At 38.9% G+C, this 22,136-nt stretch overlaps 1 protein-coding gene across 7 annotated transcripts in view; it reads left to right on the top strand.

Annotated features, from left to right (window-relative positions):
- The window catches only part of SOX6 (SRY-box transcription factor 6), a 624,429-nt gene extending 602,708 nt beyond the window's left edge, over window positions 1-21,721 (top strand). For 5 of the 7 annotated variants that reach the window (XM_082660447.1, XM_082660449.1, XM_082660446.1 and 2 more), the window contains 3 exons: window positions 3,206-3,439; window positions 6,027-6,243; window positions 14,921-21,721. In XM_082660447.1, the coding sequence (XP_082516573.1) occupies window positions 3,206-3,439; window positions 6,027-6,243; window positions 14,921-15,224 (755 nt within the window). In that variant the 3' untranslated portion in view covers window positions 15,225-21,721. Of the gene's footprint in view, window positions 1-3,205; window positions 3,440-6,026; window positions 6,244-12,835; window positions 12,889-14,920 lie in introns of all 7 variants that reach the window. The other 2 variants (XM_082660451.1, XM_082660450.1) reach the window with 2 other exon arrangements.
- The last annotated feature ends 415 nt before the right edge of the window (window positions 21,722-22,136 follow it).

The following is a 22,136-nucleotide window of genomic DNA, read 5'->3' as shown; positions in this document are numbered from 1 at the left end:
CCTCACCAGTTTGTTTCATGAAGCAGTTTCGGGAAGTTAAGGGACACTTTCTAAATATTCTTTTGATGTTAGGGCCCCTTTATATTTTCTTAAAATTCTGCCTCTGATCATATATCAGATCCAATTTAAAAGTAGCTTCAAAACTTTTGATCTCTCTGGATAAGTCTCTTCTTCTTCCTAAATCTTGGTTCATTAATACAACATTTCTAGTTTTAACTTGGAATGTCCCATTCATTTTGCAGTTGACGCTGCTTGGGAGAGAGAAAAGGAGACAAGAAAAAAAAGATGTGCATACACCCTGGTGTTTTCTATTTTCCCTTAATTCACATTTTTATACTATGTACTGTGCTTGAATTTCTCAATTTCTGGGTGTATTTCTTGTGAGAATAGAGATCTGCTGTGTAATTAATTCAGTGTCAGTCAGTGTCATGTAAATAATATGTACTATGGGAGGACAGACAAGGTCAGTGTAGGACTGTTGGTAGGGTGGGACCTGAACTCTATACCTTGGAGAGGGTGGAATTTAGTCAGGTAGAAGTGAGTAGGAAGGATATGTTAAGACTACAGTATGGAATGAGAGGGAGAGAGATTGGGTTAGGTTTGGACATGTCTGGGAGTATCAGTTGGTATGGAGTAGAAGATCTACTAAAACCAGAGTCTAAAAATCTACGATGATCAGTCTGTAGATTAAAACTGCCTGTTAACAATGAAATACATCTTGTAAGTGAATAAATAAATGGAAGCTGGCTATTTGGTGTTGCTAGAGGTGAAGAAAAGCTCTGACAGTAAAAGCAGATCTCAAATGTTAATCACCTGTAGCAAAGTAGTTAACTTAGAATAATATTGAAATGTTTTTGCATCTGACAGTCTCCACAAGCCTGTCTCCTTTTATATGTATGCATGCAAGTATATAAATTGCTGAATTCATGTCAGTTGTAAAGTAATGGCACTGAGGGCATCATAAATTACTACGGTGATCCTCAGGAGAAGACACTGTCGTATCTGAATGAGTGTTTCACTTCCAGAGTAATGTATGCCTTCGTCTGGCCCAGCAGTCAGCATATTGCCCTGTGTTGATGGATATTGTCAGCTGGAAGCTACACTACATTTCACTGCACAATAAACATGGCTGTCAAACCCATATAAAGTGAAATCAATTTATCCTGTATGGTCAGTGCATTTTAAATGAAATTAATGTACTGTGGGTATGGTGGCGAAAAGGTAGCATATTAGTTATGCATCTTGGGATCTGAGACTTTTCATGTAAGGGATCATTCTGTCTAGTCAGGCTAAAAGAAAGGCTGTTTATAAAATATTTTATTTTGCATGGTCTTCAGAAAGGGGCCCCTCTGCCCTTCTTCATGTTTAGAAAAGAATTGACAGTATTAGCCAGTTCAGCCCTTTTATTCTGTCTTTTGTTTGCAATAAATGATGACCATATTTGCCAAATAATAGTGCACTTTAATGTTCTAATTTATTCCTAGCTCTGACACAAACAAATTTCTACTTCATCAAGGTAGCTAGAAATAGAGTAGAAGGGCAGAGATGGATTGGATCATGTTGTTCCTGTATAATCACTCCACTGAGCTGAAAGGATTTACTTTTTCCAAAATGTAGAGATGTAGGTTTTAATGCATATTTTGCTTCTAAACTTTTGGGAGTAGGCTTTCCTGTTTATGCAGTAGAAGCCCTGGCTGAGGCCATCAGTCCAACTTTGCATTTAACTATAGGGGTTCTCAATCTATAGGGAGATATATAGTAGTTGCCACCTGTAAAGCACCCATCAGTGTATCATGCTGGTAGGGGGTATGAAAGCAAGCAAGAACTATGTTCATTCATTGATTCATTTATTCAACCATTCATTAACTGAATGTATTTTACTAACTGAAACTCTGGATGCCATGTGCTTTATTGGAACCTAGGGATACAGCAGTGAAGGAGAGCCAGTTCCTGCCATATCCTCAAGAAGGTTTCAATCTAGTAGGTTACTATGGTCACTTCTTTGGAAACTATAAAATATCAGGAATTTAGACTTAGTTTCATAGGGGATGTTAAAGAACTATGCTCACACAGCAGAAAAATATATCAGGACCCTTGAAATGACTGCCTTTAGTCTACTAGTTTTGCATATGAGTTGAAAACTGAACAGTCCTTTACTTAATAAGTATTTGAGTATCTATTACATGGAAAATCCTGGGGATACAAAAATGAGTGCAACATAAACACTAACTTTAGGGGTCTCATATTCCTGGGGATGGAATGGAAATATTAGAGAGAGATAGCCACATAAGCAAGTAATTTCTTTGGAGCATGTAACATTAAAAGAAAGAGGAATGAATGCATCCTGGGAGACATCATTGCAAATGCCCTTCCTTTGGCTTGAATTACCCTTCCCATCGTCTTTACTACCGCCCCCATTCACGTGCTAATTCCTATTCATCCTCCAAGACTCAGCTTAGATGTCACCTCTCCTAGGAGGCATTAGCTCACTGTCCCGTCTGCTGGCACCCTCTTGATGCCCTGTTTACTTCAATATTAGAGCACTTACCATACACTCTGTTACAATTGTCTGTTTGGGGTCTGTCTCCTCCCTGAATTGTGAGCTCCTTTAAAAGCAGGTGCTGTTTTATTCACTTTTGTATACCTAGCACCTGGCATAAAGCCTAACTCATAGTAATTGCTCAGTTAATAGTTATCATTGAATTACTAATTAATTCATGCAACACACAACATTTGAATAGGCCTTAAAGAATGAGTGGGATTTAGCATGAAGAAGTAGGAGAAGGGGCTTCCAGGCAGTGAGGGGAGCACTGGCCAAGGCACAGTACTGTGAAAGAGGGTGCCATTGGGGGTAAGAGATAGTTTGAAGTGGCTACAATGTTTGGCAAATGAGGCTAAAATGATAGGTAAGAGCCTGCTTTGAAGGGAGAAATCAGGCAGGAAAGGTTACCTGGAATTGATTGTGGTAAAAATGTACTAGGTATATAAAAACATGCAAAATTAATTCTGCCCAGTGTGTCTTTGAGGCCTACCTCAGAAGAGCCTGTAGAACTGTCATCTAAAACTGTCTTCTGCTTCCAAGAGTTCATTTAAAAAGAAGAGAAGGGCCTAGGGAAAACAGCTGAACCAGGTGGCCAGCTATGTTAACAGTCTCCAGATAATAATGCTTTGCACCCATCTTGTTCTTCCTGCCCTGACATTACAGGAAGTAAAGCAATGAATGGCTCTGCAGCTAAACTACAGCAGTATTATTGTTGGCCAACAGGAGGTGCCACTGTGGCTGAAGCACGAGTCTACAGGGATGCCCGTGGCCGGGCCAGCAGTGAGCCACACATCAAGCGACCAATGAATGCATTCATGGTTTGGGCCAAGGATGAGAGGAGGAAAATCCTTCAGGCCTTTCCTGACATGCATAACTCCAACATTAGCAAAATCTTAGGTGAGTGCAGCCGCTGATGCTGATCTTCTAACGAGTGGAAAGAAGGGGCCTAATGTGACACCTAAGGGAGACTGTGGTTTGCGGAAGTTAGGTGGAGCTCAGCAAGCTGCCCCAGGAGACTGTCTTCATCTCTGCATTTCCCACCCTGCACCGGAGCCTTTAGGTTTAGGAGTTAGTACATCCACCAGGTGCCAGGGCAGGACTGACTAAACACTTGTTTTAGAGACAAAACTGTCTATTGTATGTGTTAATAGGACAACTCTGAGAGGTCACTGCAAAATAAGAATCATGAAGACAAGCTTTATCTCCTTTTCTTAATTCAGTCTTTTAAAATTCGTAAGTTGCTGTGAAACGCTGGGAACACTCATAGACCCTACGGTTTTCTGCTTTAGAATTCTTGGGCTCATATGTCCCTCTGAAAGAACTCACCAAGGGCTAGGGGTGAGCCCCCAAATAGTGTGAAATTTATGGAGTGTAGAACAGTGCCTCTAATGATAACTTTAAAACTTGTAAAATAAAACTACATTTACTTTAATAAGATATGACTAGTTCAAATTTCATAGCAGTGAGTTGAACACAGAGACCACAGGGCAGAGGCCCATTTTGTGGTAACTTGCCAGAGTGATTCTCCCGTTTCTCCGGATTAAACTCAAGCCTTGTTCTATTAGTGTAAAGCTTGCCTAGTGCAGATTATACAGTTTGGAACTATTGTGCTTAACATATTGAACGTATTTTATTCAACATGCAGCATTACAGTCAACATGTTTCCTCTTTAAAAAGAAAAAACACAGAAGGCACTGTTCTATTTAAGCTGTCATGATGTGACAAAATCTCAAAGGCAGCCGTTTAAGAAGCCGAAAAACATTAGAGACTTAAACTGTGGTTTTCATTTTTTAAATGTTTTGTTCAAAAGCAATAAATATTTAACCTGAGTAAATATCAGTGATCTGGACATACACAAATACACATGTTTTATCACTGTATAAATAATTTAACTTGATTCAGAGACATTTTGAGGCAGCGACCCCTAAGAAAATTTTGAAGATATGTAAGATCAAATAGTGTTGAAATGTTAAAATACAAGTTTTTCCTTTTTTTCTTTTTGACTTCTGAATTTCAGGATGGATACTAACTGTCATTACAGTTAAGTGGGGTTTTATTTTTAGAGTTTCAGAGATACACATAGGGGCATTATTCTTATAAATTTAAATACCTTTCAAACCAAAATGGTCCTAATATATATATTAAAATTTTTTCTAATTAATAGACACTCAAAAGAAAATCATTATTTCCCTGTCCCTAAATTTCGATATCTAACTTGGAAATTTTCCCCTTTTTGGACATTTTATTAGCAGTATGAGTAAGCTCTCCAACGGGCACAGAACCTCTCTGTTTCCATTTTGGCATCTGTGGGGAATCTATATTATTGGTGTGCATTCATGAAAAAAATTAAGAGTATAGTAAGTATATTCATTAAAATGTAAACTTTTAAGCACAAGAATTTTAAGAGCACCAAAAACCTTAACTGGGACTCTAAGCTGCTGGGAGCCAGCCGAACACAGAGAAGCCTGTCCGTGTAGACTCTCTACACAACTTTTGCACAACAATCAGGAGAAACAGGAATGGATGTGCTATTAAAACAGACCAGGATATTGCTGGCTGCATAGAATATTTGTACAACTTTTCCATTTGTTTATGTATGAAAAAGCTCCACTGAAGAATAGCTGACATCCAGTCAGCACAGCTGTTACCGCTTTATTCACCAGCGAGACACAAAAATGCAATTTGATACACGTAAAAAAACACATCCCTTCTTCGTCAAGTGTTTAGATAATTCTTTATAAACAATATTAGAGAAGTGAATACTTTTCCTTCTTCCTGTATAAACCATATTAAAAATTTTTGTACTTTCATTGGTATGGCTTTGAATGAATGTTTATAGTACTTGAAAATGGTATATATGTATATATATATGTATATATATATACATATATATATATATATATATATAATTCCACTGTACCTTCCGGTTCTAAAGCTATAACTTCTTAAGTAGAGTGTAGACTTTTAATTACCCTAGGCCAGGGGATACAGTGTGCATCTTAGGTTTTTATATTTGGAAGAATATCAACATCTAACATCTTATCAAAGGACAGCTTCACTAAAGATGCTTGGAGTGTGGGAGATGTTTGAATTTCTGGAACCAAGAGAGTTTTTCCTGAGAATTCTGTCATACTCCAAAGTATACTTAGGAAGTCTAGGTTTTTAACCCTAGGCAGATGGATGGGGAAACAACCTTGGTGTAGGAGACGATCTTAAGAAGCAAAGACGTGTTTTAAAACAATATACTTATGATAGCATCAGCTTTAAGTTATTGAGGGAAATAATATAATAAATGTATCACATCCAAATTATTCTTTGCTCTATAGTCTAAAACACTAGTTGTGTGGCTCGATGGTATGTGGTAATAGGAGCTACCCAGAGCACAGGTGAATGAAGTGGTGGGAAGGTATATCTAGTTATTTGCCAGGAGTATGTTGTATGTTGCCTTGACCACTTGGGTACTTAAGGCTATTTTTGTGTCTAGGGTCTCGCTGGAAATCCATGTCCAACCAAGAGAAGCAACCTTATTATGAGGAGCAGGCCCGGCTAAGCAAGATCCACTTAGAGAAGTACCCGAACTATAAATACAAACCTCGACCGAAACGCACCTGCATTGTTGATGGCAAAAAGCTCCGGATTGGGGAGTATAAGCAACTGATGAGATCTCGGAGACAGGAGATGAGGCAGTTCTTTACCGTGGGGTAAGTGTTCCTGCATTTAACCACCTGGGCTTTCCCGCGGTAAGAAACCACAGGATGGCTACTGGCAGTGTTTGGGGGAAGGAGATTAGGGAAGGGAAGAGGTTGTGACATACCGAAGGGGCCTGTCACAAGCGCACAGCCTTGCAGCATGGCTTCTGCTCAAATCAAAACAAACAGGCAACAGATCACTCCCAACTGATAACCCCTTTCATTGTCTCTCAAAGTAATCTAGGATGTCCAGTGCCCACACACAAAGTTTCTGGTAGTTTATTTAAGCAGACACACAGGGAGAAAAAAAGAGTAAAAACTAACCTTAAGAAATCCCCAGAAGCTTTCTAGCTTCTCTGGGTGGTGCTTCTGACTCTAATCACAATAGTCTGCTTTTGTTGTGGGATTTACCACAAGATAATTGGCCTTGACATTGGTTAGAGGACCTCATTTTTGGCATAAGATCCAGAACTCCTGTTGCAGTAAATTATTCTGTGGTAGAAGCAGTAACAATGTGGATTTTCTTGCTTAAATCAGAAACTGGACATGTTTTTGATATCTTCAAGTCTGATTTCATGTCATTTTGTTTAAAAATTAGGTAATAGATTTCTGGTATAAATTTCCACTTGGCTGACTGGCTGTCTGCACTCGAAAGAGGCCTCTTGTAACCACAGTGGTCAGCAGAGCGGGGTGCAGATGTCTGTAGGTTCCAGCACACTCAGACCTAGCAGCACAGGGGTGGCAAACCAGAGGGCCGTCTGGAGGCAGTGGCCTGAGGCAGCTGGCATCAGACTGGGGAGACACTTGGGAAAGGGCTTGAGAGAGAGAAGTGGAGGAAGCAAAAAGGAAGCTGTGTTCACTGTTAACTGGAAGGGGAATTGAGGAGCTGTGCTGTGCCAGGGAAACAAGAAAGCTTCACTTGGAGGTGAAGAAAAGAGATGCCTTAAAGGAGGAGTAAAGAACCATTTATTTTTAAGGACACTCAGAAAATAACCTCATGAAACACAAGGCTGGTTTCAGAAGCATGTGTTTAAAAACATACAACTAATTTGGAAAAGTAAATAGTCAGAATACAAAAAAAAAAGAAGGCCAATGAGAGCAGTCTGGATCACTATACAATACACTAGAGTGTTCTGGGGAGGAGCATCGGATTCTGCGTTTGATCACTGAGTTTGAGACGCTGTGCGACCTATTTGGGCAAGTTATTTAACTTTTCTAAGCTTCTGTTTTCTCATGTGTGAAGTGAAACGAATAATAGTACCTATCTCTAACGATTGTTGAGAGGATTCAATGAGGCAGTGCTTTTAAAAGTACTTTGTATAATGCTTAGTACAATATCAATAAAGGTGAATTCCTGTCATTATTATTACTATTAAATATGGATTTGCTATCAGAGTAAAACTATATTTTATATCACACTAGATAATCAATGAATTTCTTTACACTATGGCAGAACCTTTTCGAGGTAAAGTGAGGCTTAAATCACTTTGTTATTTGAGGATCCCAGTGTATTAACAGCTGAAGACATGCCAAAATAAGATATCAAATTCTTCTGTGTTACAAATGTTTGCATTTTAAAAAGTAATGCCTTTAACACCAAAAGTACAATACAATATAATTGGGCTACTCACATGTTAATTAGAGAATTTATTAAATATATCAAGTCACAGTGTACTCTAGGAAGTATAGTTGTAGGTAACAAAATATAAATTTAAGACTGTGTAATGTCTTCTTTTAATCCTGTTAGTCTATCTCTGAAAAGGTATATAGTCTCTTTTGTGCGGAGAATCAAAAGTTTAAATTTGAGATGTTTTGTCATTCCCACCCTTCTCTCAGTCATGTCCCCTGTGTTGCATAGTGGGTCTCTTTTGCCATGGTCTGGAAGATTATCAAAGGTACCATTTTAGTTCCCTGATACTTATTTGAAAATATGAGATGCAGGAATTCTATTTAATTTAGTCCTCTTTACCAAAGGGAACATTGATACCAGCTCTGGACCGAAATACCTCAACACATAACAATGCATGTAAAATGAAACTCTAAAACAACTCAATAGCGTCTACCACTTATTGAATGCCTACTGTATACGAGGTGTTTTAGGTATACAAAGTATATAATCCTCTAAATAAGATAAAGAAATGGAAGCTTCAAGAGGTCCTATGGCTACTGAAAGGGGAGCAAGAGCAAAGGATTAAATCAGGTCTCTGCCTCTGTCATGCCAAATGACTGAGGAATTGTCTTCACAACATTGCTTCAAAATATGCCTCAGAGTCCTATTCTGCACAGTTGTGAGTATGACTGTGCCATTTGAGGAAGAGCTCCTAGAACCTAGAGAAAATAAGGTCTTTTGGTGTGGTATACAGTAGCATAAAAGGAGCTTGGAAATTTAGAGACTAAGGATTCTGATGGCGTAGAGGTCCTTTGTGGAAGGCTCATTTTAGACTGTGGAATAGGGCTATGGATGTGCAGGCAATGGCCAGAATATCTTACTCTTAAATCTCCAGTGCTCAGTATTCTCCTCTGCCCAGTTTTGATAATACTTGCTACATAAAGCCAGGTATTATTTCCACTTAAGGATTCGTATTTTCTTTTAAGTAGTTGTATTTGATAGATTATTAGCTCCCTGGGATTCATCTTTGCAAACTGATCTTCATTAGATACGAGGTTATTTACAAGAGGGAAAGACAAACAAGAAATTCAAAGATTGCTATTGACTTCTTGAGGGAATGGGGGTGAGATCAATTTTTATAGCTGATTTTGAAAAGACGTGCATAACTTTCAAGCCAATAAAATTACATATATTGCTCAACACTCATACATTTTACTGATGATACAACTGGAAATTCAGTGAGTTAGGTTTTTTTTTTTAATTAGCTATTATGAAATGAATTTATCAGTATATGAAATGGAGTAATATTAGCTCTAACCTTGGATTTAACCCCTTCAATTGATAGGTTAAGTATCAGAGTTCTGTAATAATCCTGATAGGAGTACTATTAATGTTAAGATGATACTTATTAGGGTACATATAGCTACAACATTGTCTTTTCCCAAAGAACTATGGCCAAATGTAATGTATTTCCAATTTATTTAAAGCATATTCAGTAATTTACGTGTGAGCTAATAGAGAATTATGCAGATACTAAAAACTATTAAAATTTGGGGCTACTTTTTAAGTAACAATAATGGTAAATTATTGAATACTTACTTATGCTGAGTGAATTATACAGATTATTGCAGATACAACAAACTTATAAGATAGGCACTATCATCTTCTCTATGAGGTTGAAAAACACAATATTCAGAGATGTTAAATAATTTGTCCAAGTCCACACAGCTAGTAAATAGCAGAGCTGAGATTTAGACCAGGCTTATGTGAAACATATTTCCTTTTCACCCTTACACATACCTCTCAATTAGAGCCTACAAATTTCTTAGAGGCTGTATAGTGTAGTGGTTAAGAATGTCAATTCTGGAGCCAGTCTGTTCTGGCTCAAATACTGGCTCTGCTTCTTCCTGGCTCTAGGAACTAGTGCATAGCAATTCTTATTCCTCTGAACTCTCCACTTGCCCTTGGGAAACTTATTTAAACTCTGTGTACCTCAGTTTCCTCATATGTAAAATGGGGATGACAGTAATACCTACAACATCAGACCTTTCTGAAGATTGAATAACTTAATGTATCTAAAGTGCTTGGAACAATGTCTGGCATATAGTAAGCCCCAAATTAGAGTAAATATTATTATCCTAGAGAAATGATGTTATGTGTCAGGTATATATTTCATATTATAAAGAATTATGTTCTCCTGCATTGTGGTGTAAGTGATTTGAACATTTGCCATTTTGATCTTAATCTCAAAGAGGTTGAATAAAACCTATAAGATACTTACAAATTTAACTGAGTAGCATAGACTAGACATGCTATTTTTAGCATTGTCCTGTAGAGAAAGCCAGATTAGAATCTCTAATAGGTAATGTAAAAAGATGTGCAATTTATAGGTTTAATCTCCTAATGAAGCAAACTTCATTGCCTTCATTTATAGATACTGTAAAGGATCAGCAAACAGGAGCTTTGACAACATAAATAAATAGTTCCATTGCAATTGGCAAAGCTAGACTATACTCCAGGACTCTTCTTGTGATTTGGAAACCATGCAACAATGCTGGACTCTATCAGGAACAGCTCAAACTCTTTACTTGGGCTGGGAGGGAGGGTTCTTAGCCATCTCTACTCATATCAGCTGCATGCGTGTACTTTTACAAATATCTACAACTTTTGTTTTGATGTGCACATTCATTATTTGTAAAGTCCAATGCTTGCCAGCTATCCCTGTTTGTGAAATCTGCAGTGTTTGAATTTTGACTTTGCAATTGATCTGTAAAGGAAGGAAAAATGCTTTTTAGGAAAGTAACTTCCGATAGACAAAGCTTGAGCCTGCTGGCCAGATTTTCCATTTTGTTAATTGATTAGTCAGTCAGTTGGTAAGGGCCTATTTGAAACCAGCTGTGTGCCTAGTACTGTACTAAATTAATATAGTACATGAGGTATTAATTCTGTACACAGTGAGCTTTCAGAGAATGCTATAGTCAGAGAATCCAGACATATACATGAATAGGTTAGCAAATAATAGTTTGTTATACACACATGCACACACAGAATACATTGCATAGTGCTCCACATAATGTATAATGGAATACTAATTTTGATTATATAGACAAGAGCAAGTAAAGCTCTGAGGGAGGGAGATTACTATGCATTAGGACCACGCGTAGGCCATTCTTGAGGAAGGGGACTTGAGGTTTAGGTAGGGTCAGGCTGGTGGAAAGTACAGGTAAAGATTCCTATTTTAGCATGAAAGAGAGCATGAACAAATGGGGGAAATGTGAAAACGTTCAAAAATAAATAAGGAGGCTATCCTAGGAATTTTTTCTGGCAGTAAGAAAAGTAAAATATGTAGGGTGGAATAATATTTTGGAAACCCTTGAAAGCCAGATTTCTTCAATTATAATTACCTATGCTCACTTAATTTTTTTAGTCTCTTTTTATGCTGATAATGACAACGAGAGCAAGACCAACATGACAGTTAGCTTATGATTCTGCATCCGCAGCATCAGTGGTCACATAGAAGGGGCCTCAGAAGTCATGTCCTTCATAGCCAGCCACTGTAGGAGTCCTTTCTAAGTTTAGCTTGAACTCTTTCTTTGAGGGCTAGAGAGCTCGCCACTTTTCAAGGGAGCTAGTTTCTTTGTGGAACACCTCCTGATGCTAGAAAGTTCTTTCTTCTTAAGTAGGCCATACTCTGCCTTTCTGCTACTTTGTAGATAGGTTCCGATCCTCTTCTTTGGTCACTTCTGGAACAAATCTCTTACTTTTTTGTGAAGAAAATCATTCAAGCATTTAAAGACGATTATATTCACATTCCTTCTCCACTACCCTCTCTCTCATATATCTAAGCTCATTATATCTTTTCTTTTGTAGAACAGGTTACCCAGACTTTTCATTTGTTTTCCTTCTCATTCACTAGTTCATTCTCTCATTCCATGTATTCAACAGATTTTTGTTGAGTGCTTCCTATGTCCCAGGCACTGCTTAAGCTCTGGGACTACATCAGTGAAAAATCCTATCTTCATGAAGCTTCCATTCTAGTGGGGGATGTCAGACAATGAATGAGTAAATGAATGAATAAATAAATAAATATCAAATAATAATAAATGCCTTAGAACAAACTAAAGGAGGGAAAGGGGTAGGGAGTTTTAGAGGATGGATTGCAATTTTAAACTGAGTGGCTATAGAAAACCTCACTGAGAAGATTAACTTGAGCAAAGACCTGAGGAGGTGAGGGAGCTAGCCATGCAGGTATCTGGGAGAACTAGGCAGAGAGAACAGCAATTGCAAAGATCTCGAGGAGAGGTTGCGCCTGGCTTGTTCAAGAAATAATGAGGCCAGAGCAATAGGAGCAGAATGAGTAGGTGGGATGAGTACTAGATTTCAGAGGTAGTAGAGAGCCACATGCTGAAAGGACTTGTTGGCCATTGTGAAGACTTTGAATTTGAATCTGGGTCAGATGGAAAGACATTGAAGAGTTATAAGCAGAAGAGTATTGTGATCTGACTTAGGTTTTAAAAAGATCACTCTATCTACTGTGTTGAAATATTGTCTGAAGGGGATGTGCCCTGAACTAAGGAGGCAGGCTCTTACAGTAAACCAGATTAGCATTGGTGGTGGCTTGAACCAGGTTTGTAGAGGTACAGGTGGCAAAAGTGAAGGGATTTTGGATATGATCCTGAGAGTGAACCAGTAGGATTTGCTGATGGATTGGATATAGGGATATAGGATTGGCCCCAGCAGTCAGAAAGATGAAGTAATCATTAACCAAGATCTGAAAGGCCATGAGAGGAGCCCAGTACATGGGAGAATGATCAGGAGTTCAGTTTTGCACCTCTATTTATCTCTCAGGCTTATTGTGAGGATTAAAGGAGATAATGTGGAAACATCTAAGCATTGTCCATAGCACATAATAAGAGGTCAATTCAAATTTATTTAATATATATAGATATTTTGATTTTAAAATACTGCAAAAAAATGACCATCTATTCTTTGCAGAAAGAAAATGTCCTTCATGAAAAGAAAATGTATCATTTGATAGTTTGCATATGGTATGTAGAATTTATATTATAGATTAACTCACCATATTGGGAAATCTGTAAAATGGGTTAATAGTGCAGTAAAAGTTTTCACTCGACACTCATTACGTGATTAAGGCAAAAATATTTTTATTGCAATTATCCAAATTCAGTAAAATATTTAATGAGGCTCTTACTGCCTTGGGTAGGTTAGCATAAAATTTAATTTGTGTTAATTTGCCAAAAACTTAGGAAGCAAGAAGTATACTGTTTTTAGAATTTGATTCTATGAAAGCAAAAACAATATCTTATCAGATGTTTCTATACATAGATTTAGATTCCTCTATCATCTTCTTTGGGGCAATCAAAAAAATAACCACGAGCATCATAGAAAATGCATCAATATCAGGCACGTAGTATCAACTGGATACCTACAGGCTCTATAGAAATCAGGAATTTTTATGGGATGTAGTGAGCATAGTGTATCTGTATATTGAATATCTGGGAAGGAAAGAGTGATGGAATTCAAGTCAGGTGACCTAGGTTCAAATCCCAGTAGTGTTGATTATTGAATGCAGGACCTTAAGCAAGGCCTCATTTTCTTCATCTGAAAACTGGGCATAGTAATACCTCATGGGGTTGCCATGTTAACTGAATGAGGTAATATATATGTAAATATTTATATATTATGTTAGTCAAAGGTTAAGGCATCATTATTATGCCTCCTAGTGTTTGAAAGAAGTTGTTAAAAATAGCATTATCAGATATCCCACAGTGTGATTCTAGGCCATTTCCATCATTTCTCCTTCTACCAGGCTGGAAGGCATGCAGACATTTTTGAGAAGTTATGCTCCTTCAGGACGTGTCAAAGAATAGCTGGTAACTAAGCTAGCTCTTCACAAATTCAGCGTATTTTGCTTTTAGATTGAGGTGGATAGAAGTTTCAATGTAGGGGGGGTCAATAAGAATGCTTCAAGTGATGGACTGACCTGAGGCCAAGTATTAACAGGTGGAAGGACTTTCCAGGACTTCCCTGACCCCAGCTTTTATAAATAGATGGAAACTGAGGCTCAGAAAAGAGAGTTACAATGACATTTTGAGGTGAATTAATAATACTGTACATAGAGATTGAGAAACACTTGGTGAATATTGCATCCGTGAGAATATTGTTTCAGTCCTAGTCTTTGAGCTAGGTAGTAGGTCTTCCATTCTTTCAACCAGTTACAATGCCTCAAGGGAAACTGAGAGACAGGTAGCCATGTCTCCCTGCAGAGGGAGAGACTGCCCTTTGTAAAGGGTCTGGTAAGTTTATTTGAACTAGAGTGTCATGACGACAGACTGAGCTGGTGTGACCATGCCCTGGCACCCGCTGGGATCTAGGATGAGGCAGCGTGTTATTCTGTTAAGTGGTGGAGCTTTCACTGTTCTTCACTCCTGACTCCTCCAACCCCAGCTCCAGCCCAGGGCCACAGGACTAACGACATCCAAGATGATCCTTTCATAATTAGGAAGTAGAAGCTTCAAGGAGCTTCCCTACAAGTTCAGCCACGGAAATAAGTAGACATTTACACGGATACCAAATACACGCTTTGCCAAATCTGACTCTGGGATATACTGGATCCTTTCTCATCTTGATCTTTCCTTTGTACAGTTCTCAGACCAAGGTGAAGACACAAACCTGCTTAACAGTATCATTATAGTATGTCTCATATTACCAGCCTATTTTTTTGTCATGTCCTGGGAGATCTTAAAAAATGATCTCACATGTAACTTTGTGGAATTAACTATAGTATTTGTTCCAAATGCCAAGGGGTTATCAGAGCTTTGCTTTCATGTTGCAAAGCCATGGATAAATTGCTCCATTGTTGCTTAACACCAATCACATCATCAGGGAGATTTGCAGGACTCCTCCAGGAAACACCTTTGTCACATTTTGTCATTTGCTTAGAATTTCAAACAGAGCCCCCTTTTAGAATGTGTGAGGGGTGAATTCCGATGCCACACGGAAGAACATACGTATATAGATATTTCCCTCTGTTTTATTTTATTTTTTGAATCTATACAGGCAGCAGCCTCAGATTCCAATCACCACAGGAACAGGTGTTGTGTATCCTGGTGCTATTACTATGGCAACTACCACACCATCACCTCAGATGACATCTGACTGCTCTAGCACCTCCGCCAGTCCAGAGCCCAGCCTCCCGGTCATCCAGAGCACTTATGGAATGAAGACAGACGGCGGAAGCCTAGCTGGAAATGAAATGATTAATGGAGAGGATGAGATGGAAATGTATGACGACTATGAAGATGATCCCAAATCAGACTATAGCAGTGAAAATGAAGCCCCGGAAGCTGTCAGTGCCAACTGAGGAGTGTTTGTTTGCTGAATTAAAATACTCTGACATTTCACCTCCCCTCCCCCAACAGAAAAGTTCTTAAAGAGCCCGCATGCATTTGTGGCTCCACAATTACATCAGCAGAATGGTCTTAATTGTTTCGTAAAGCGTGAGACAGATTAAGTTTTCCCAGATTTTTCATGAACTTGAGTTTTTTGTCGTTATTGTTATTGTTGTTGTTGTTTTTTAATTTAGGTGAAGACATATTAAATATGAGACACCAGGACTTGAAAACTTATCTCAACCCATAGCTGTCTTACAAGTCTTATATTTTGTCTTACTTTTTTTCTTTTGGATGTTGATAAAGGTTTAAGTTACTGTTTTAGATGGGGTTAAACATTCTCACTCAGGTATGCTGTGCCAGCCTACAAGTTGTGAATGTGTTTTTATTCTGAATTATTTTAGAAAACAACTGAGAATTTCATATTGTGAAACAGAACAAGTCCACGGCGTGTGCAGCTGCATGTAGAGCATATTCAAAAGGCCTCAGAATTCCATTTTTCCATGTGTAGAGTTAAACTTTGAATGTGCCAAACTTTTTCATAACTTTTGAATCTTAATATTTTGAAAGTCTTAAAGGAGACACTGCAAAGTCTTAGACAATCTTTGGCATCTTAAAATAAAATAGCAAACCACACTTTTTTTTTTTCAGAAAATGGTGAAGTACTCAGGAATCTGGAGACAAGATATTGTAAGGAATGAACAAGGTTGCCACAGTGCATGTACCCAATTGTGTTTGCCTCTTGACGTGCCATCAGTGTGTGACGTGGTACGACGTCCACGCACCAGAGCGATCACCACACCAGATACCGACATGGTGGTCTTCTCTGCCTGAGACCACCTCTCACTACATCCATTATCCCTTTGCCTTTAACCCTGACATTCAGTCTTAACACATTTTCTCTTAAATAATTTATTCATTCCAGAATGTCAAGGGTCCACTTACTATTTATTTAAAAAAATTGTTGGTGGCATTAATTTAATAATTCTTTTTTCTTACCCTCCTTCCCCAAAGAACTTTTCAGCCCTTTTCACCTCCTTCTCCTGCTAGATACAAAGGTGTACATAGTGATTTTATGTCCCCAGAACATCTGGATGCATTTCTGAAACAAGATACTACTAAATACCTATATTGTTGTTTTTGAACATCAGTGTATATATGGCTATAGAGCTGTGTATTTGGATACAGGTGTAGAGATTTACACTTCAACAGGTATTGCCCCTGAGGTTCCCCGTGACTTTGAATCTTTTGCCAGAATTTTCCCCTAATTCAATTAGGCAACAAGTGGTAGGATCTGCATCAGTGGCCTTTCCCCTCAATGCCATTCAGCAGCAAGGGTCAACAGTGGTGACTGCCAGGCAGGGGAGTCCCGCAGCCAATCCTAAAGCCCAAAGCTGTGGTCCATGTAGGAGTCCACAGGGATGCTGTCATGGGCTGGCGCCTTTATACTGAGCTGCCTTGTCCCATCTCGCACATCTAGGGAGTTCTTTGCAAAATCCCCAGGATGCAAGAAGCCACGTGACAGCCTCAAAGCAAAGATAGAGGCAAATAGTCGTGATACATTCAGAGAATGAAAGAAAACCATAGAGAAGGAGAAGGAGGAGAAATACATTCCCTAAATGGGATGTTCCTACTGTTAACTCTGGGGAACAGATCACTCCTGGGGCAGCAGACGAGTTCCTCTGGCTCATTCCCTCCATCTGTGGCTGCATGGGGGTCATGCCTATGTGTGAACAAGATTAACTGCCCTTGTCACACAAGGATTTTTCTGGAGGTGCACTGATGGGCTGGGAAGCAGTGAGGCTTCATTCCCCATCTCCTAACTGCAGGGAGCTCAGCCATGCCATTTTGACCTTCCTGAAACCAGGACTGATTGCCTATGGGGAAGCCTCACCCAGAGTAGTTTGATGGGAGAATGTCAGCAGATGGGACAGTTCACCTCATGGGACAACCAGAATCTGATCACCAGGACATAGGAACGGCCCCATCAGATTTCTTGAGCCATTTTGTCACTTGGAAGAAAATAGTGTACCTTCATATTTATTTAAGAGTGCTCAAGGCCATACCTAATAGCAATAAATAGGTCTAGCCAAGACTTTCCTGTCTATGTCATTAGCTAGGAGTGCTCTCTATCAACTGATTAAGGTACTGATAGGAATGTTTGGTTCTTAATATTGATTGGGGATTGGAACTTTGTTTTTGTACATTTATTTCAAATGAGGAGGAGGTCGTTTTCCTAAAAAAAAAAAAAAGAGTATTTATTATTGTCTTACTGGTTTCTTTTGATTATATACCTCTCCTCCTCAGTTCATTCTCACGTTGTTTTCTCTTTCTCTTTGACTCTTGCTTTTGCCCTCTCCCGCTCCTTTTTAATTTTGTTGCATAAGTAGAGTGCTGTATGGCTAGCATTGTATTGTATGTAATTAATTTTGCACAAAGGCAGACATTTAGAATAGTAGGTTAATTTTGTTTGTTTTTATGACCATGCCAAAATAATATTCTGGGCTGGTGGAGAACAAAGGACTGTTCTTTAGGACTGAAACTTGATTTTGCTTGTAGTTAAAAAAAAAAAAAAAAAAAGAAACAAAAAAAGAAATCAACAAAAAAAACAAAAAACACACACACTCACAGATGTTGTTTCATAAGTGTTATAAGCACTGGATATAAATGGTATTTTTTATCACTTCTGACTAATGTGAAGCTGTTGTACGAAAACTACATGAACAAAAGTCATCTGTTTCGACTCGTGTGGGCTTGCCTCACAGTTGCCGGATTTGAGTCATTTTTATGTCTTGTTATTTCATTTATTTATGCAAAATACATGTGTGTATGAACACTTTGTTTTAGCTCCAGCTCTGCCTCAGTACTGGGGTTCAGTTACTTCTAGCCATGTTCTTAAAAATGAAAGGCTATTCAGGAATGATCTGATTGTAAACGTCTCTTTCATTGGGTCAAACAGTGATGCTGTATTTGAATCTAAATTCTGCACATAAGCAGTTTATTCTATTTATTAGCCAAGTTTGGCTCTAAATATCCATGGAAATTAAGAATGACAATCATAGGGATCACGTCATTTTATTTTCAGTGGGGCTTAAACAAAGTTTTTATGACTTCACCATCTCATTTTAGATTTTTCTAATTGTGTAAATATAACATAGAAATAGAATTTTATTTTTGGCTCATGAATATTTAGTGAAATATAAGTTATGTATTTCCTTTTTGTTCTCTATCCATATATGTTGGTCCAGACTAGAAGTTGACGAGTCACTGTACCTCATGGGGTAGTGAATTATCAGCCACGGTGAGAAAGCAGAGTCCCACCTGTAGCTGGAGCAGCAAAACCCATCAGTTGGGTTCTCATACAGTTTAGAACCCACTGTCCACAGACTCAGACTTTCACTTTTTTTTCTTATAGAAAGTTGATGAATTGAACATGGTGAATTTCCAACACAGCTGGGAGAGAGTCAATTTGCTTTGTGAATCCACATAAACCTTAGAAGGTAGTTCTGTGACCGTTTAATAGCATGAAGCATGAATGCCATTAGAAAGGCAAAAATCGTTCTCTGAGATTGGCCATTAATGAAGGTCCCACCATGCCAATTAAAGAATGTTAATCAACTTTTTTTTTCCCATCACTCCCTATTTCATAGTATCTTCAAATCAAAGGTAAAAGTTACCTCCATTTTGTTAAAGAACTTGCAGGATCAGGATTTTCCTTGTCACTTAGAATAGGGACACTGGCAGACAATCCTGTTCTAAAAAATGGACCATATGGAATAGGAAGGAAGGAAAGGAAGAAAAAGAAAGAAAGAAAGAAAGAGAGAAAGAAAGAAAGAAAGGGAAAGAGGAAGAAAGAAAAGCAAAAGGAAAGAAAGAAAGAAAGAAAAGAAAGAAAGAAAAAGAAAGAAAGGAAGGAAGGAAGAAAGGAAGGAAGGAAGGAAGAAAGGAAGAAAGAAAAAAAAAAGAAAGAAAGAAAGTGAGAGAGAAAGAAAAGGTTAATCTGTGGACAGGAGCAGCCAGGCAGGCAGTTTTTCTGTTTCATTGGCAGATGCGATGCAGTATCTTTTCCAGGAAGGTACGAAAGCTTTGTTGTTTTCACCTGTATTCAGCTCACCCTTTTAGGGGCACATCAGTTTGCTTCATTTGGTATTTGATACACCCCAGCCTTGTCCTCAGGCCTGATTTGATTTGCCAGGGTCCTGACACCATCTCTCAGGCCAAGTTCTAAATTCAGGTGCGGGCTCACAGTGCTATTGAGCTTGTCAAATTCTGGCCTCCCCTGAACATTAGCCCCACTGGAGCCTGGGGTGTTTGAAAAGGGTGTGATCACTCTAGGGCTGAAATTAAAGGCTTCTTTCTTTTCCTTATGAAGCCAGGCTGCTTCTCCGGAGCACACCCTCCTGAGCGGGGAGCACAGGCACTAGCTGAAAGCAGGAATTGTTTTGAGGAAGCCCATCTAACCCCAGTAGGAAGGCAGCCCGGTCACTTGAACACCACAGCTGAGGCTGCTTCTCTCAATTTACTCGTCTTGCAAAGAGGTGACCTCTACCTACTCATTAGGGAAAAGAAAAAGAATCAGTTAGTAGTTTTAAACCGTATGAGAAGTCCTGTACCAAGTGCCAACAACTGCAAAGAATGCAGCTAGAGGAATGTATTGACTTTATTACTGGGTCTTCCTTTCTAATGAGAAAATGACAAAAATGGTTGCTGTAGCCTTGCCTGATTTTGTACACGTTTGTTTAAGGACTGAGTTGGCACTTAAACTCACTTCTCAAAGTATAATAATATTGTATGACCTCATTTGTCCTTTTTCAAAAGCACTTGCATCATTTCCTTAAGTCATCTGTCCCCTGACATGTTTTCTTCCTTAATAAACAACTTCTATCTGCTATTCCTGCCGATTATGTTCTGTTTCTGATGCCATGTACTATTGAGTGTAACCCTCTGCTAATATCACTGAAAATATTGATATGCAAACACATTTCCCTTTCATCCCCATGCCGTCTTTTCTTTTGGGGACAGATTTCTTCCCAAAAGCCCATGAACAAGTATTTGGAATGCTGGTACCTTTGGGGCAGGGCTAGAGGGGGGAGGGGGAGGGGCAAAAAGGTAAAGCTTAGTGCAGATCCTCTTCTAATTGGTGTCCGTGGCAATATGAAAGCTTAAAGGCAACTCAGTGACATATCTTGCTCAGTAGCTTCTTATTCCTGAAGAACCACAAGCAGAAAGTGAGGCCTCAGTGCCGGTGCTCTTGGAATATGGGGAATGTGCAAATATTTAACTGTTTTGTATGCTGCACACTTGCAGACCTGCTCATGTGCATTCTCCGTTTGTCTTCCTTTGTCATACGTGTTTTTGCTTTTTGGAAAAGTGCAGTCTTTATTGTACCCTTTCCAGCTTGTAGCAAATTAGAATGCTTAGCATTTATGTTCATTCATTATTGTATTTGCCATGTAAACTTTTTATTACCTTAGACGAGCTTATAAGCTGTTACTACATAACTTATCTTACTGTAACTCTTTTATTTCCCGACATTGTAATTTGTTTGTGATGTATATTGTGAGATTGTATTCTGTGTTAATTTAATCAGCACAATTCACTGACATGCTGGACTGAATGCTGGCTGCTGTTTCAAAGTGTAAAGTTTGTGTAGGGCTGTTGGGACAACTGCAACTCTGTTGTCAAGGTGCTGTGCTGGTTCCTCTAGCGACACTGCGGGTGCGGCCCTTGGGACGCTAAGGGCGTTGAATACACCCTTGAGCAAATTTTAACTGCAGATATTCTTTGTAGAAATTCTGTGTATAATGCAGGTACCTACTTGGCCCGTGGCTGGTAACTATTTGGGCAATTAGAAAAACAACAAAAACCATAAAAACTAGTGTCTATTGCTGCTTTGAATATGTTTGAAAGTCTGAAAATGTAAATAGTTTATCAAAAAAAAAAATCTTGTACAGTCCAGTGTAAAGTTTTTAAATGACCTTAAGGGTTGCCATCACATCTTTCTCACACTCTCCTCTTGATAATGGAAAAAAAAGTTTGCTAAGGATTAAAGAAATGAGAAAAAAAGAAGAGTATCTTCAAATTTCAAGGAATGAATCATTGTTCTTAGCTTTGTTGCATACACACACTTCTTGGATTTCGTTGTGCAGTATTGACGTGAGATAAAACTCAACATTGAATAATCTTTCAGTGGTACTTTTCAAAGTCTTCCCCTCCTCTGCCTCATAATTAAGGGAAAAGACAAAATTGAAAGACACTGTCTTTATCTATCCTGGTGTATGTTGGCACCTTAGCTACTTTTTTTTTTTCCTTTTTGCACAAGGTGCTTTCCTGATATGTTAAACATGCCATCTTTGGGTGATAATGTATATGCCATGACGGGGCCTAGGCCCCTCAGGGGAGTGTCTATAAGAACTGCCTATTTATGCTCATTTACCTCAAGACTGTCCTCTCTACCCTTAATCTAGTCGTCATCACTCCATCTTTTGTACTGCTGTTGACACTTACAAATTAAAGATAAATTTTGTTTTATGACCTCCGTGTACGGCCTTGTCTGTGCCCTGGCAACTCTTCCTAGCCTGAAGCCTGGTCAGCCCTCGGCTCGTGCAGCCCTGGCCTACGCTGCCTGCTGCTGGAGCCTGCAGAGCCTTCCTGCTCCCGCCGGTGCTTCTACCTTCGCTGGGAGGTAAGTCTTCAAACCCCTTAGCCTGGAAGACTGGCCTGCTTTCTTCACTGTGGAGCATGCGCTGCGGCAGCAGGAAATGCTTGTGGATTTAGATGGTAGGAACAGGATCCAAGGTGGATTTCTGTCAAGAGAAGATGGGAAAGGATGTCACTTCCTATTTGCCTGACTTCTTCATGAGAGTGAAACAGTTTATAAAAAC

The sequence above is a fragment of the Grampus griseus genome (genome assembly GCF_964374135.1).
Source record: "Grampus griseus genome assembly, chromosome: 8".
NCBI lineage: Eukaryota > Metazoa > Chordata > Mammalia > Artiodactyla > Delphinidae > Grampus > Grampus griseus.
Note: the sequence above shows the minus strand (reverse complement) of the source record. Positions and strands in the feature narration are given on the sequence as shown.